General features: G+C 45.4%; 1 protein-coding gene across 1 annotated transcript in view; it reads right to left on the bottom strand.

Moving 5' to 3' along the window:
- Positions 1 to 15,033, bottom strand: part of TBCEL (tubulin folding cofactor E like) — a 58,834-nt gene that overhangs the window by 26,917 nt on the left and 16,884 nt on the right. Inside the window, exons 2-3 of the mRNA XM_056108176.1 lie at positions 3,673 to 3,814; positions 1,251 to 1,390 (exon numbers count right to left, since the gene is read on the bottom strand). Of these exons, the coding sequence (XP_055964151.1) occupies positions 1,251 to 1,390; positions 3,673 to 3,805 (273 nt within the window). The 5' untranslated portion in view covers positions 3,806 to 3,814. The remainder of the gene's footprint in view (positions 1 to 1,250; positions 1,391 to 3,672; positions 3,815 to 15,033) is intronic.

The raw sequence follows: 15,033 nt of genomic DNA on the forward strand, positions 1-15,033 counted from the left end.
AATCAAGAAAGACTTTCCGGTCAAGAGTTTATCCTGTGCTGCAATGAAAGGCTGGAGGCAGAGGCCAAGCTCAGGAAGGGCAAAGCACCTGGTGAGGGCCATGCTGAGCTCAGACCTCACTCAGCTACAATGGAAGGCAACCGAAGGACTTCAAGCATGTCCTGCTCATGTTTTATTGATTCAAAGGAGTCTGGGAGCACTGCAGAAGATAGCTTAGAGGAAGAGGAATAAAAACAGAACCAAAGCAGAGACAGGAAAACTCATTAAGATTTGTCAATAGTCCAAGGAATAAATAAGAGCCCTAATTTCAGACAAGAGAATGATCACATAGCAAGAGCTATTCTTTCTTAGTGACTCATCTTTGACATTGGGGGCCACACCAGAGAGTGCTCAGGAGCCACCCCTGGTGGTGGTCGGGGGCCTCTATGTGATGCCTGGGATCGAACTGGTGCTGGCTGTGATTCAGAAGCTGCATGTGCGCAGGCCACACGCCTCCACCCTTGGGCTATCTCTTCAGCTCCTGTTTGTTCCTTTTTTTCTTTTTAAATTAAAACTATTTTGGGTTTTGGGCCACACCTAGCTGTGTTTAGGGCTTTTCTGCTGGCCCTGTGCTGGGGGACCACCCTTGGCAGGCTTGGGAGAACGCGTGGGATGCCAGGGATCAAACTCGTGCAAGGCGAGCGCCCGAACTGCTGTACAATCTCTCCGGCCATATTTTCCTTTCTCTTTAAAGGCAGTAAGGTAATGTTATACACAGACAGCATGTGATATAAAAATAAGAGAGGATACTGTAATGCTTTTTATTGGTATACCTGGTTTATAGTTACTCCGAGGTGGTGAAATTATTATCAGTCATGTCAAACCACTAACAAGACTTAATAGTATAAAAAGATCCAACATATTGAGAATATGTTTCAGTAACGAGCGTATTTTTATCATTTTAGCCTCCAGCTCAAACAATTTGAAATTGCCCTGCGATACACAGTAGCCGGAGCGGATGAGCAGAGCGGGTGTGGACACAGGCCTAGCCCGACCTCTGCAGAGCCACTGGCCTCCTGGTCAGCAAGGCCTTCACATGCACAGAAAACAAACGAGCAAAAACGATGCTCCCTGAAAACTCGCCCGAGAGCCAGCTGAAGCAGTCCACCCCTCGTCTCGGGCCATGCCCACGGCACGATCGCTTACAATGCTGAAGGCAGTGGGACCTTTCCCCGTCGGGGCCATCCGGGCACGGTGGGAGAGAACCGTACCTCCTGCCAGTCTTCCAGTTTGTTGTCAGAGAGATCGAGCTCTGACACGTGCGCGCAGAAGGCGGCGATTTCTTTCTCGTCCCCGGCACAGGTTATTCCGCAGCTGTTCAATACCAGCACGCTTGGGAGGTTGAGGCGATCTGCAGGGCGGGAGAGGAGACACGCTCAACGTCAGTTTCATTCTGTCTGGAGACAGGCAGCCCTGGGAACCAAGACAATCACTGCAGGGATTCGGACGGGGCTTGGGTGGGGCCCACGGGCACTGCATCTGAAGAGGAGATGGCCAAACACAAGCCAGACTGGGGCGGGGGGCGGGGGGCTGGGGGGTGGAGGTCTGTGCAGCCAGTCTTGCTGGCTTCCCTCTCTCTGCACGACGGCTCAGCCCCATCACCAACAGCAGCTGCTGTGGCCGAGGCCACACTCCACACACCACTGGCTGCTTCCTGGCCCACATTCTTCCTTTCTTTTCAGTTCAGAAGTATCATTCCAGACAGCTCTTTCTTTCTCTGTTTTATGTGTATTTTCACCTTTTCCTGCCTATGAAGACGATCTCAAACTAGAGAGGGATAATCTCTCTGCTGAATCACTACTGCTCTGCAAGTTCCTAGCATCCGAGCAGTCGGCCTCACTCACGTGAGTCCATTTAAAGATCTCCATCTGGAGGCCGGAGGGGGCACCAGGCCCGAGGCGCCTGCCTTGCATGCAGCTGAGCCCAGCCTGGTCCCGTGAGCACTGCTGGGAGAAGGCCCTAAGCGAGAGAGCCAGGGACGGCCTCTGAAGACCCCGCAGAGGGCACCCAACAAACAAAAGCCCAAATCTCTGTCTCTCTTGTACACATCATTTTCATGTCATGAGCATGTAAAATGTGTCCCTTAAAAAGATCAGATGTTAGGGGCTGGACCAATAGCACAGTGGGTAGGGTGTTTGCCTTGCACGCGGCCGATCCGGGTTCGATTCCCGGCATCCCATATGGTCCCGAGCACCGCCAGGGGTTAATTCCTGAGTGAAGAGCCAGGAGTAACCCCTATGCATTGCTGGGTGTGACCCGAACAGAAAAAAAATAAAAAGTAAAAAAAAAATCAAACCTTAGAAAAGATTTGTAATGGGAAAGTTTTTTTGATCACTACTACAAATCATAGTTTGCAATATTGTTACTGTTTATGGTTGCAATACTTTTACTGTTTGTGGTTGCAATACTGTTACTATTTATGGTATTGCTATACAGTTACTGTACTTCCCCACCACCCCAGTGCCCTGACCACCCACCTCTGCCACATGTCTGTTACTTTCCAGTCAGCCTCTTCGTTTTATGGGAAACCTTTCAGAGTCTTCAATTATTTGATGTATCTGGTCACACTAGGGTAGTCAAGTCACAGAATGATTCTGAAACACCTGTGTGGGGCCTGAACTGGACTGCAGCTCTGCTCCAGGGCACCCCCGCTCCCCCAAGACTCTGCCAGGAGTAATTAATTCCCCAGAGCACTGCCGGATGTGGAGCCCCGCCAAATACGTGTCACTAAAATCATTCTTACTAATAAAAACGATAAGCAGGAGAATCCCACAACTCGTTTTCTCTTTGTATAGAAACAAGGACACCCACAAGGAATATTTTATTAATGGAGGCCTCAGATTACATGGTTTTTCAATATAGTCCTTTTCAGTATTCAATTTCTCAGGAAGGGATCCTGAAAAAAAAATTACCAAATAATAAGTTGACTTCTTTCTGCTATTCCAGTTTATATGGAGTGACAAGACAGAACACTCAGTTATCTATGGACCCAAGCACTGAGATACTGTTCGATATTAATGCTTCCTGACTACAAAGAACTTCCAAGAACAGTTCACGGTTACACCAGGCTGTAGTGGAGGGAAATGCACCTTCCCAGCCAGAGCTCTTCACTCTCATCACTCCCTCTCCGAAAATGGCTCTAGAGTCTCTTGAATCAGCTTCTATATTCTTGAAGGTTGTTCAGTCCCACGGCTTTGGAGGCTTTTGATCACAGTAATTAACTGCTCCAAATTTCCTTCCCAATCACCGTGCCGTTCATTTGACTCAAGGAAAACTACCAGTGTCTATCTTTGTAAAAATGAAATGCTCTTGTATTCCAATTAGGATGTCAGGTCCCAGGGGTACAGAGCAGGCTTGTACTAGCTTGCCCCTCCACGTCCCTTGAAAGAACTTGCATTTGATAGGCAATTACTCAAGACTGTTATTACCCTCTGAATGCAACTAAAGTGTCTTCTTGCTAATTTGGAGGAAAGCTAGTCCTTTAAGTTAAAAAGAAAAAAAGAAAATCACAATCAAAACCAGTGCACTTTGACTCATCACTTAGATTAATTCCTTTGTAGACATGGCATTGTTCTGGTTTACTAGCCCAAGAAAGCACAAGGAAATAAGTATCTCAGGTGCCATTTTCCTTACCTTTCATTGGCGAGCCCTGAGGTGTGGCTGGGACATGGACTCCCATTCCAGGACCGCGGCGGTAAGGAAAGTTCTCAGGACTATATTTTTCACATAATACTTGCATAAAACTCCTTCCAGCAGGTCGATCCATCTTCTTCTCCTAAAATTTTACGAGAAACCGTCAAAAACACTGATCTATTCACATATGTATCATCAATTATTTATTAGGTACTCTGACGGCGTACTACAGACATCATCTGCACGAGGCATGGCCACTGCTGCCTGGAAATTACACTCTGTGGAGCCTGTATGACTTAAGAGAAGCCACACACGAAGGCAGAAGAGAACAATATTGCTCAGCACGTGAAGCCGTGACACGACTAAAATTCTACGTGTCTGCGAGGTGCCCACAGAACTTAGCTGTCTTACCACACAGGTGCCCAAGGACCTTAGCTGTCTGCCACACAGGTGCCCAAGGAACTTAGCTGTCTGCCATAATAGGTGCTGAAAGAGCATCTGTGATCATTTCAATGAAAGATAATTGGATTTTCAAAGTCACTCTCACTGCTCTTTTCAATCTTTCAGTTAGTTACAAACGGACCTATCCTATCAAATACAAAATGTATTTCTTTTGGTCTTGATTTTGGGCAAAGTGTCTTCTCTGTCATTTACTGCTGGGTAAACATAAGCTAGTTACTTTCTTGCCTATGCATGAGCTAGAATTTTCATCTCAGGTTCATAAAAAATAATGTGGAAAAAGGGAAGAGTAGAAAAGTGATCTCTAAACGTGGTCCTTTTCTTAAGTAACTGTCAGGACTCTGGTGCTTTATGGAGTTGGCAAAGGCCTGGGAAACAGAACGAATGCTTGCTGAGCACACAGGTGGAACAAGAGCTTTGTACATGCAGGTCACCAAGTCCAGGCTCTGGACGCCGTTTCACAGGGAGCACTTCACCTTAAACATTCGGGCCATCTCTCCCTAGGGGCAACCTGGCAGTCTGAGGCTAGAACCTGTGCATGGTGGTTTGCTCTGTCAGCACAGCACTGACTAGGTCCAACTGAACCGGGTGAGCCTTGAGTACCTCGGGAACCTTCCGGAGGAAAGACGCTTCCTCCCAGGAGGCTGATCACCAGCAACACTGCAGTGCAGGCGCTAAGTCACTCGTGACAGGCACCAGCTCTCATCAAAGACGTGTCTCAAGCAGAACGCCAACAGGATGTCTTGAAATGTTTAACACAAAAGTCAAAGAAGCTACACTGCTGTCTTCCAAACAATTTGCAGTTCAGAAGAATCAAAAGTGTGTGGGGAGGGTGCTGAAGTGTCAGTGTCAAAATAACAGTCACTGAGTTTAAACAGTACATTTGAGCTTCCACTTGCTCTAAAATTCAAAGGCAACGACACTCACACAATCTAAATAAGAACTGAGGTATGTCCACTTGCTTGTCTGATTAAAGGCAAGTCAAACCAAGTCCTAGCAGGTAAGCAAATATTAAGTTTTCCTTGTGCCTCAGGCTCTAACAATTCTTCCAAATACCCTGGGTTTCTCGTCTTTTCCTTCTTTCTTCCTCTGTTGTTTCTGGTTTTTCAGCCATACCCAACCGACTCGGGGCCCTGCACTCAGGGATCACTGCTGGCAGGCTCGGGAGACCTTCTGGGGGGTTGGATGGAAGCTGGGTCGGCTGCGCACAGGGCAAGTGCCTCACCGTCTCTACTCCAGTCCCTTTTCTCTGTTTTGTTTCTCCCAGGTTTTCCTCCCTAAGTATGTAAAAGCAACTCCTGGCATCTTCACTGTTCATTTTCTAGTCTCTGAAATAGCTTTCCAGGAATGCAGATAGTGTATATATTAATACGTGGGGATCAAATTATTCTAACACTGGGATTGCAAAACGGATCAGTAACACAAATCTACTCTTAGTCTGGTGGGACCATTACAGGAAGAATACCGGTTGGGAAAGAAAAAACAAAACCCAAACAGACAAAAAAAAGAAAAGAAAAGAAAAGAAAAGTAAGTAAATAGAGAAGAAGAAAGACCTTTTAAGGAACTGGATGGGTATAGAGGGGTCAAGTGAGACTTTCTGGAAAGACCAGGTGTCAGATGACAACTGACTACCCCTACTGTTGGCAGTGTTGTAAAGTGTCTGCAAAACCATCCCGAACTGGCGATGACAGCCAGGCAGTCAGGAATCTTGGGTTATGTTGCGTGGCTCCATTACCAAGTGCAAAACCTCAACGGTTTTGTGCCCCAGATCTTGACTCTAGTATGCTCCTGTAATACACCTGGAGAAAGTCACACAAGCTGGAGAGGAGGTGCTCAGACACTTCTGCCAAGGAGACTGGAGTCACAATGGCACAGCCAGTCAGTTACCCAGGTACCTTGAACTGCTGCGAAATGGTCTGTTCCATGATCCCCATCAGTGCGTGTGATGGAAAGCATGCGAAACTGAACACCACGGAAGATGGGACAGACACCATGTCTGGGAGGGATCCGAGATACCCTCATACTGAGTATGAGGGATCGATATTCACACCCTGATTCACAGGACCTGAATCCACCAGCCTCACATCTTCCAAGCCACACAAATATTATGCCATGGAGACCCAAAACGCACATGTTAACTCTCCAAAATACAGATTCACGCTCTATATGCACAGCTTACTTCCAGGGGATAAAACAGAAATCAGCACCTCTGACTGAGTCCAGAGAGAAAAAAATGAGGAACAGAATAGAAAACTTTGCTTTTGTACTGTTCACTCATTTAAATCATCTGAACTGACCAAATATAAGCATCATGTTTTTAAATACCGTATCTTTTACAAGTGTGAAATATTTTAAAGTGCTCTATCTTGGGGTGATCTATACGGACCCGCCAAGGTTTTAAAATTTTCCTCATCAGTTTTTTTTTTATGGCAAAACAAATCAGAGTACACAGACATGTATTAATAGTGATTCTTCAATGAACTGGGCAGTCAGAAAGAAAGGGGAAAAAAACCAGAAGGGGGCCAAGTGAAAAAAGATGATTTTGTAAAACAGCAATAGGGAAGAAAAAAGAAAGAATAAAACACATCTGAGGCTAGAACTAAATCGTAGTTAAAACAAGAGGTGGTCATACCACAATCTGAAAAAGAAAAGAGCGAGCCACACTGCCAAGCTGGGTTTCAGCCAGTGCTGGACAGAGCCAGGAGGCCCCAGTGGGGAGGTGGGAGCCCCTACGGGCCGCTAGCTTCCGTGTGCTAATACCACTGACCAAATATTCCACCCCGATGCCCAGCAAAAGTGCCCCAGGAGACAGAAGTGAGCCTGCACTGTGGAGACGCAGTAAGTGGCACTGAAGCTGCAGGAAGCCAGGCCTGCAGGATGCGCTTCAGGGAGAAGAGAAAGCGGGGCAGCTCCAACAGGCGCTCGCGGCAATTCAAAAATATGCACTAAGTTAGCATCAGGCAGAAGTCCCAGGAAGGGATCTCCTAGCACAGAAATAAAGGCTGCTCTCAGGCAGCATAAAATCAATCTGTCACTGGACATGAACATTAGCTGCATACAACGAATCCGTTTTACCTGTTCTTCAGAGAAGGGTAGGGGAAAAAATATCTACAAGTTACCTGCCAAGAAGTCTGGGGCTAATTTAACGGACAAGAGTCTGCCTTGGAAACGTGAGGCCCCAAGTCCAATCCCCGACGCTGCCCCCATTCTCCAAGTCACCCCCGCAGCACTGTCACTTGGGATCCCTGTGCCACCACAGAATGTGGGATCCCAAGTGCATGCGTATGAAGACCACGACTAGAGTGCGCACACGCCCTGGCTGGGCGTGGGTCCCTCAGCAGCACACCCAGGGCATGGGGGTGGGGTGGGGGGCGTTAAATAATAAGAAAATAAACGGAAACTATTTTTTTTTTAAATACCTGCAGAGATTTTGGTACCCAATATTCAAAAACAAAACCTAGGGAGTCATTTTGGTCAAAGTTCCCTGCAATCTCACCTGCAGGTCCCTTTGATCTGACATTTCATTCCAGTCATTTTTCTTCCTTGAGGGCTTTGGGCCTTCACCCCAAGAATAAAAACTGCTCCATTTAAGGCCAGCTGCACATGCTAGGGGGAAAGGCAGCTCTAGGGCGCACCAAGTAAAGGGTGTTGGGAGGATCCTCCCAGGATGGGAGACGCGTGCTGAAAGTAGACTATAGACCGAACATGATTGCCACTCAATGCCTCTTTTGCAAACCACAGCACCCAAAAGGAGAGAGAGAACAAAAGGGAATGCCCTGCCACAGAGGTGTGGTGGGATGGGGGAATGGGTGGGGTGGGAGGGATACTGGGATCAGTGGTGGTGAAGAATGGGCACTGGTGGAGGGATGGGTACTCAATCATTGTATAACCAAGCACAAAAACTTGTAAGTCCACAACTGTACTTCAACGTGTTTCACTAATAAAAATTTTTTTAAATTGCTCTATTTAATAAAAATGGAGAAAAAAAATACTTGCTTTCTGCGTTCTTTCTTGCATTTTGTAATATGGTTCTGATCAGGGCTCTTTTGCCTATCCAACAGTTTCCATAAGATGTGTGCCCTCACAGCGCTTACTGCCTGTCATCTGGCTCACCACGGTTAGCACTAACTTTACAAATGCCACAGGAAGAAAGCATTAAAAGCAGGAAGAAGGAAAATCCAGACTCAGTCTACCAGGCACTGCCCCCCCCCCCCCATCAAGAAAGATGATAGACATCTGAAATACACCACACAGGAGTAACAGATTCAAACCTAACAAGGGGTGAGCTTCGCCAGGGATGACTGGAGGATGAATCCTGGGCTCTGAAAGATGCTGCAGACTAGGTGAACAGGGGAACCTTCTAAGCATGAGAAAAACATTCACAGACACGAGCGTTGGAAGAAAAACAAGAGCGCGGTGGAGGGCACGGGAGGGGAGGGGGCAGGGTTGGTGATGATGATAGGCCTGACTGGATTCCCACTTTATTCTATGAACATAAAAAGAAAAACTGTGCTAGATTATGGTGAATACACCACAAGAGAGGGATTACGGATCTTCAGGCAGACGATCAAGAGGTCAAAAATACTGAGAATCTGGCAATTTCTACAGGACTGAACAAACAGAATTTGTTACACCCAGAGCAAGCACTGTGAGGGGCCAGAGCAATAATACCGTGGGCAGAGTGCCTGCCTTGCACGCTGCTGACCAGGTTCGATCCCCGGCACCCCAGAAGCTGCCCCAGCACCACCGGGGGTGATCCCTGAGTGCAGAGCCAGGGGTAAGCCCTGAGCACCTCTGGGTGCGGTTCCCAAACAAAAACAAAGAAGAAATGAGAACTCTGAGGGGGAAGGGGAGAATCTATGGTTGGAAGCGGTCAACGACAAAAAACTAGGTCTGAGAAGAGCACTGAGCTGTTTCAGGGAATCTCTTAGGATCATAAACTCCCTCAAGTTTCCCAAATCTGTGTTTGTGTGTGTGTGTGTGTATGTGTGGGTGTGAGAATACATTTAACTTTTGCTTTCTAGATTCTTAACGTCATCCCCAGAAAGCATTCTATTTTGAAAGCGTCCCACTGTACCTGAGCGTCCTCAGAGACATCTTAGCTGGCTAGACCTATTGGTTTATTTTCCATATCTTCCTGATCTTCAGTGTAAGTGTGCCACGCCGTCAACGGTGTCGCCCGCGTAGCAACCTGCTAAGGTGGCCCGGGCCTGGCCCAGGTCCCGCGGGAAAGGGAGGTTCGCGACCTTCGGGTCTATGCCTCCGGCGCCCCCTTTTTCTTATCCTGCTTTGTGTGCTTCTGTGGCACTTTGGTATGTGGCTCTTCTGCATCCCGGATGGAGTTCATAATGGTTGCCTGCCAATTTTACTTATAAGTTAGGTATTTAGAATTAATAAGTAGAAGCTTTGTAGTTATAGTTTGCTTTTAATCATTGTGAAATCTGTAGGAAACTAAGGAGATGTTAGGTTTGACAAAGGTCAGGAGTCATAAGTGAAACCAAACAATAACAGGAGCCAGAAAAACCGCCAAATATTGTGGCTGAAACAATTAGATCCTTAGCATACAGTACAGCCCTTAATTTCAAGCAAGGGTGCCTAACATAAAAGAAAACAATAAGTTACCGTCTGAGAGAATGAGGGACATTGTGAAACCTCTATCCCCCCATACAAAAACTGGTCTAAGTACATACATCCTGGAGTTTATTAACAGAAAAACAAAGTGTTGCAAACCAATATATGGGAAGGTCCGAGACCCTTCCTGGATTGTGATGTGTGGTTAAGACCCTGTCAGATGAAAACATAAGTTGCTGAAGAAAAACAATGATAAAGAACTCTGTAGAAAGGGGAACCATGGTTAGACATTAAATCCTGTGTAATCACTGTAAAGAATTCATAGGTAAACGTTTTGTCCTAATTTGAAGCAGGAAGTGTATTAAGAAAGTGTTTTTGTCCCTCGATATTTTTTGGAATATGTCACCAATAAGTGACCACGATATGATGTAATGTCCGATTGTATTCTGGCCCTTTGTTCTATGATTTTGCCTTGACTGTATAAAAAAGGAACTCTGTGCTCAGTAAAATCGCAGCAGCACTCAACCTCACTTGTGTTGGTGTCTGTCTGTCATCGCCGAATCTCCTGCTTTCCTGTAAACCTTCTCCCACGTCCCTCAGCCTGGTGGTTCCCGACCGAGCCAGTCTGCGGCAGGTGGCGCCCAACGTGGGGCGGGAAGGACAGGTAATCTTCTCTTTCTTTTCTTTTCTTTCCAAAGCAGGGATCGGCTCCTGTCAGGATTCCGCGGATCCGCCGGTAAAGGCTCACCGGTTAAGTGCAGGTAATCATGGGTTTGCAAATGTCAAAGGAGGACAAGCTCTTTGCAGCTGTAATCGGGCGCATGCTATCTGAGAAGGGATTGAAAGTGACTAGTTCAGCTCTATCAGAGTTCTTGAATTTAGTAAAGAAACTTTGCCCTTGGTTTCCAGAAGACGGCAGTCTTACTCTAACTGAATGGAGGAAAGTGGGCAAAGCATTGCATAAATACGGTAAAGAAGAAGGGGAGGATAAGCTACCCCCATGCACTTATGCATTATGGTTGCAAATAAAGGAGTTATTAGCACAGACATCTGACCTAGAGGGCTTGGAGGAAGAAACCGCCTCCGCGGCCTATGCCTCTGTGGCAGTGGAAAACCCCTCTGAGGGATCAGAGCAGGTGCCCAGAGCCTTGCGGATTGTAGGGCATTTTTGAATCAGATGTAGAGGATGCTGTGAAAGATTCAGAGGCCTTCTTATGAGAGAAAAGCCTCTCGGGCCTCCTCTCCCATGAAGAAGCCCATATCCCAGTGCCCCTTGGTTACTATCCCCATGCCTGTTTCCGAGGCTAATGTTCCTCATTTATACCCAGTTCTTAAGGACAATCCCACAGATCCACCCTTTGCTCCCCACCATGACTTCCCTTCTGTCCTATCCCCAGAGATGAGGCAGACCTCCAGCAGGAGGCTGCCCGATATCTAGAGTGCAAATGGCCCCCACACCTCCCTACCTTTTCTTCCTGACCTCCCCCTTACAACCCTAAAATGTATTTGCAAGAGAAAATTGACCTCTCTTTGGCTGCAGAATTCCAGAGTTATGCACTGCCAATTAGTAACTTGATCTGGAAAACCTGGCGCCAGGAGAAGACTTGGAAGAACTGAAACCTCAAAAGTGAAAATCACGTACACGCCCTTTGGGCAAATTCAGAAATCTCTGTGTGACTGGTGAGTGTGGTGCGCACCTGTGTAAATGGAGGACCGGTCCGAGCGAGTGTAGGAGTGTGATCTGTGCGTGTGTTCCTAGTGTGTGTATTTTCTTAATATCTTTCTCCTAGTTCTGTTAATTAAGATTGTTTAACATGGGTCAGAATCGAACGACCCCCAAAGCTTTAATTCTTAATCACTTCTCTGAGATCCACAGGAAAGTTCAGGATCTGGGCTTGAGGGTCAAGAAAGTTTGGCATTTATTGTTCATCAGAATGACCTTCTTTTGATGTGGATTGGCCCCCACAAGATTCCTTCTCAACAAACCATGTGGCTCCAGTAAAAGAGGTAATCTGTAGAAAATCTGCTGTGAAGGTATACTCCCCTGGAAATCTCTAGGGGGCATGGGGAAGGAATGTGATAACCTCTGTGTGAATGGTCTCTGCAAAAGAGGCACCCCTTCTTTGCCTGTTTTGTGTCACCCTCCACTAGGAGGAAGCCCACTAGTGAGAAAGACTCTGGGAAACTAAGGCAGGCCAATTTCCAGGCATAAGATCCTTTTCCCCACCCAGGTCTAACTAGAAGATAGAGGTCAATTGAAATGTTAATGAAGACAGTTCAAAAAAAAAAGGGGGGGGGGGTAAAAGGCCAAAGTAAAGGCCAATTTACAAGGGCTTAGAATCCCCTTGGAGAGGCCAAAGTGACAGACCTGGAAAAAAAGTTTTGCCAAGGAACCATCCTTTTTTTTTTTATAGATTATTGCTTGCAATTAGAAAAACATCCTAGGAGCCTCCAACTAGGTAGTTTAGATAAAGAGTATCTTGTTGACCTCTGTAACACCTTGTTGCCTGAGTATAGTGGGGAAAGATAGCCAGTAAATGGCAGTTTGCATTACCAGATTATTTTAGAGTCAGATCTTTGCAGGTAAACTAAAGAAATAGGAGTATCAAAGCAGAGGAGGCAGGAAAATGCAACATCTTATGATTAACTGTTTGACATCAGAAACAAAGAAGTGTGTCACTAAGGAGCCAATCCCCATGTCTGATAAGAATCTCCCTGCCTCAGAATTAGCCTTGGCTAAAAAACGGTAACATCTTTGTCATAGTTTATTTTGCCGGCTTATATCAACAAAAGCGCTTTCCTGACCCATTTTTAACAAGCAGGAGACTGGCTGGTCAGGCTGGGAAATGGGGAGCAGTGTTTCTCCGCCCTGGGGACTGTCCCTTCCTTTCTCAGACCATCAGTTTTTCCCTGTCATTTTTGAAGGGTCAGATTGATCAATCAATTGCAGATGTGTGCACATGTATGTTTGGTGTTTTAGTCAGTTCATTGTCTGTCTGTCTGTCTGTTTTGTCTGTCTGTCTGTCTATCTGTCTCTGTGAAACACTCGAGTGTTGGAACCAGGCTGAAATCAGAAGTAGAAATTTTAGAGAAGTTAGTGATATGCAACCCAGTGATTTAAGAAATGCAGTTGTTTTTGGAACCTGTTAGACAAGGGTTAATCCTTATCAGAAGGTTGAGCCTATAGAGAAAGCAGAATTCTCAATCTAAATTTCTTGGCAGAATAACATTAATGATTATGTGATTAACAGTTGAAATTCTTTTGATCTTAAGAATCTTGTAGTATCTAGAAGAGCTATGGAACTAGAGCCTGAAGCTAAAGTGAAATAAGAGTTCAGAGAAAGCAAGACCTTATCTTACAAGCCTCAGCTAACTTTAATGAAAAACTAGGCCGCTTTTACAAACTACATAGGTACAAAAGACATTAAGTTTCCTTATTTTCCTAAACAGTGGCAATTTATAGGATAACAATTGGATTTGTCCATTCTCCCTTGACACAAGGAGCTAAGGTTTATCAGGCTACACCCATCACAGTGCTCCTGAGTTACTTCCATTCCTTTGTTTTTCGTAATCACTTCTATATCTATATGCTCTCCTCCCCAACCAGCTAATCAGCTTTCCCCCTAGTCAGAATCTGTTAATTTGTAAGATCAGATCCTTCTAGGACACTGAACTTGTGTTGTAAATTGCGAGTCATCTGCTAAGTGAGAATCTGTCCTAGAAGAATGTTCTGACTAGTTTGGATGAGGCTAAACATTTTTTCCTTTCAAACAGCCTTAAGTAATAATCTCAGTATACTCCAAGAGGCAGCTTCCCTTATCTCACAGAAACCTTGCTGTTAGAGGCAGCTTCTCTTATCTCACAGAGCAGATCTCAGGTGCTAGCCAGGCCTGATCTTTGGGGTGTAGATGCCAGACTCCAAGCGATGTTGCCTCACCCCACCGATTCCGCCGTGAGCCTGTCTCCGCCTTCACCATCACCACCCTGTTCATCCTTGGCCTTGTGGGCGCCGGCACAGGCATCGCTGCCCTGGCTTCTCAGCACTCTGGTCTAGCCACACTTCGTGCTGCCGTGGATGCCGATTTAGAGTGCCTTGAACAATCCATCTCTCACCTCGAGGATTCTCTGACATCTCTTTCGGAAGTTGCTCTTCAAAACCGCAGAGGACTGGACTTGCATTTTATGAAAGAGGGGGGATTGTGTGCTGCCTTGGGGGAAGAATGTTGCTTTTATGTTAACCACAGTGTAGTGATTAAAAACTCCATGCGAGAATTAAGGGAAGGTTTAGAGCGAGTCTTCTAGCTCTGGGTGGGCCCTGCATTTTTAACTGAATTACCGCTTTTGTTAGACAGCAAATACACTTTGACCTTTTTGCTTAATTGTTGCTTCTAATATGGTGTTATAAGACCGCCCTGGACAGTGGTCAAAAACTACTATCCTGGCTGTGAGAAGTTGTGTTTCTTATCCTTATGCTGTGTTATTAGGGTCTTCAAAAAATTTAGCTATAACCTCCTTTGGTAATAATTCCTATCATGTGTCTTGCATTGATTGCATCTTAACTAATTGTGTTTCTCCGGAACAAAGGAATAATGCAACAGTCCTGTTATTGGTATGGAGGCCATCTTTTGTGATGTTACCAGTACATTTACCCAATATAACTTGGTATGATAATTCAGCTATGCAAGTTCTTGAAGAGTTAACAGCTTTAATTCGACCAAAAAGGTTTATTGCTGCATTGATTTTAGGAATTACAGCATTAATATCTATCATTACCACATTTGCAGTAGCCACAACAGCATTGGTCCAAGAAATTCATACAGCCCATTTTGTGAATAACCTAAACAAAAATGTTACGTTTGCTTTATCTGAACAAGTTATTATTGATAAGAAATTAGAAGCAAAATTAAATGTATTGGAAGAAGTAGTGTTAGCCCTTGGTCAGGACGTTAATAATTTAAAAAGAGTAATGGAAACCCGTTGTCACGAACAATTTAAAGCTATTTGCGTTACCCCTTTGCCATACAACACCTCTTTAGATTGGAATAAGGTTAAACATCATCTCATGGGTGTTTGGCAAGACCAATCCATTACACATGATCTTGAAGGAATACAAAGAGATATTGCAGCCATGAGTCAAGCGTATGATAAGGCAACGGAATTAAGTGACCTGGCTACTAGCCTGACTGCTGGAATCAAAGCATTAAACCCATTAGATTGGATCCAATATGTTCTTATATTTGCCTTATTAGCAGCTGTAATAGGAGTTATTTTGTTCATATTTCCTTGTTGTTTTAGAGGCATGGCACAATCTCTCCAACGGGTTAAAGAAGA

The sequence above is a fragment of the Sorex fumeus genome, unplaced genomic scaffold (assembly GCF_029834395.1).
Source record: "Sorex fumeus unplaced genomic scaffold, SorFum_2.1 ptg000198l, whole genome shotgun sequence".
NCBI lineage: Eukaryota > Metazoa > Chordata > Mammalia > Eulipotyphla > Soricidae > Sorex > Sorex fumeus.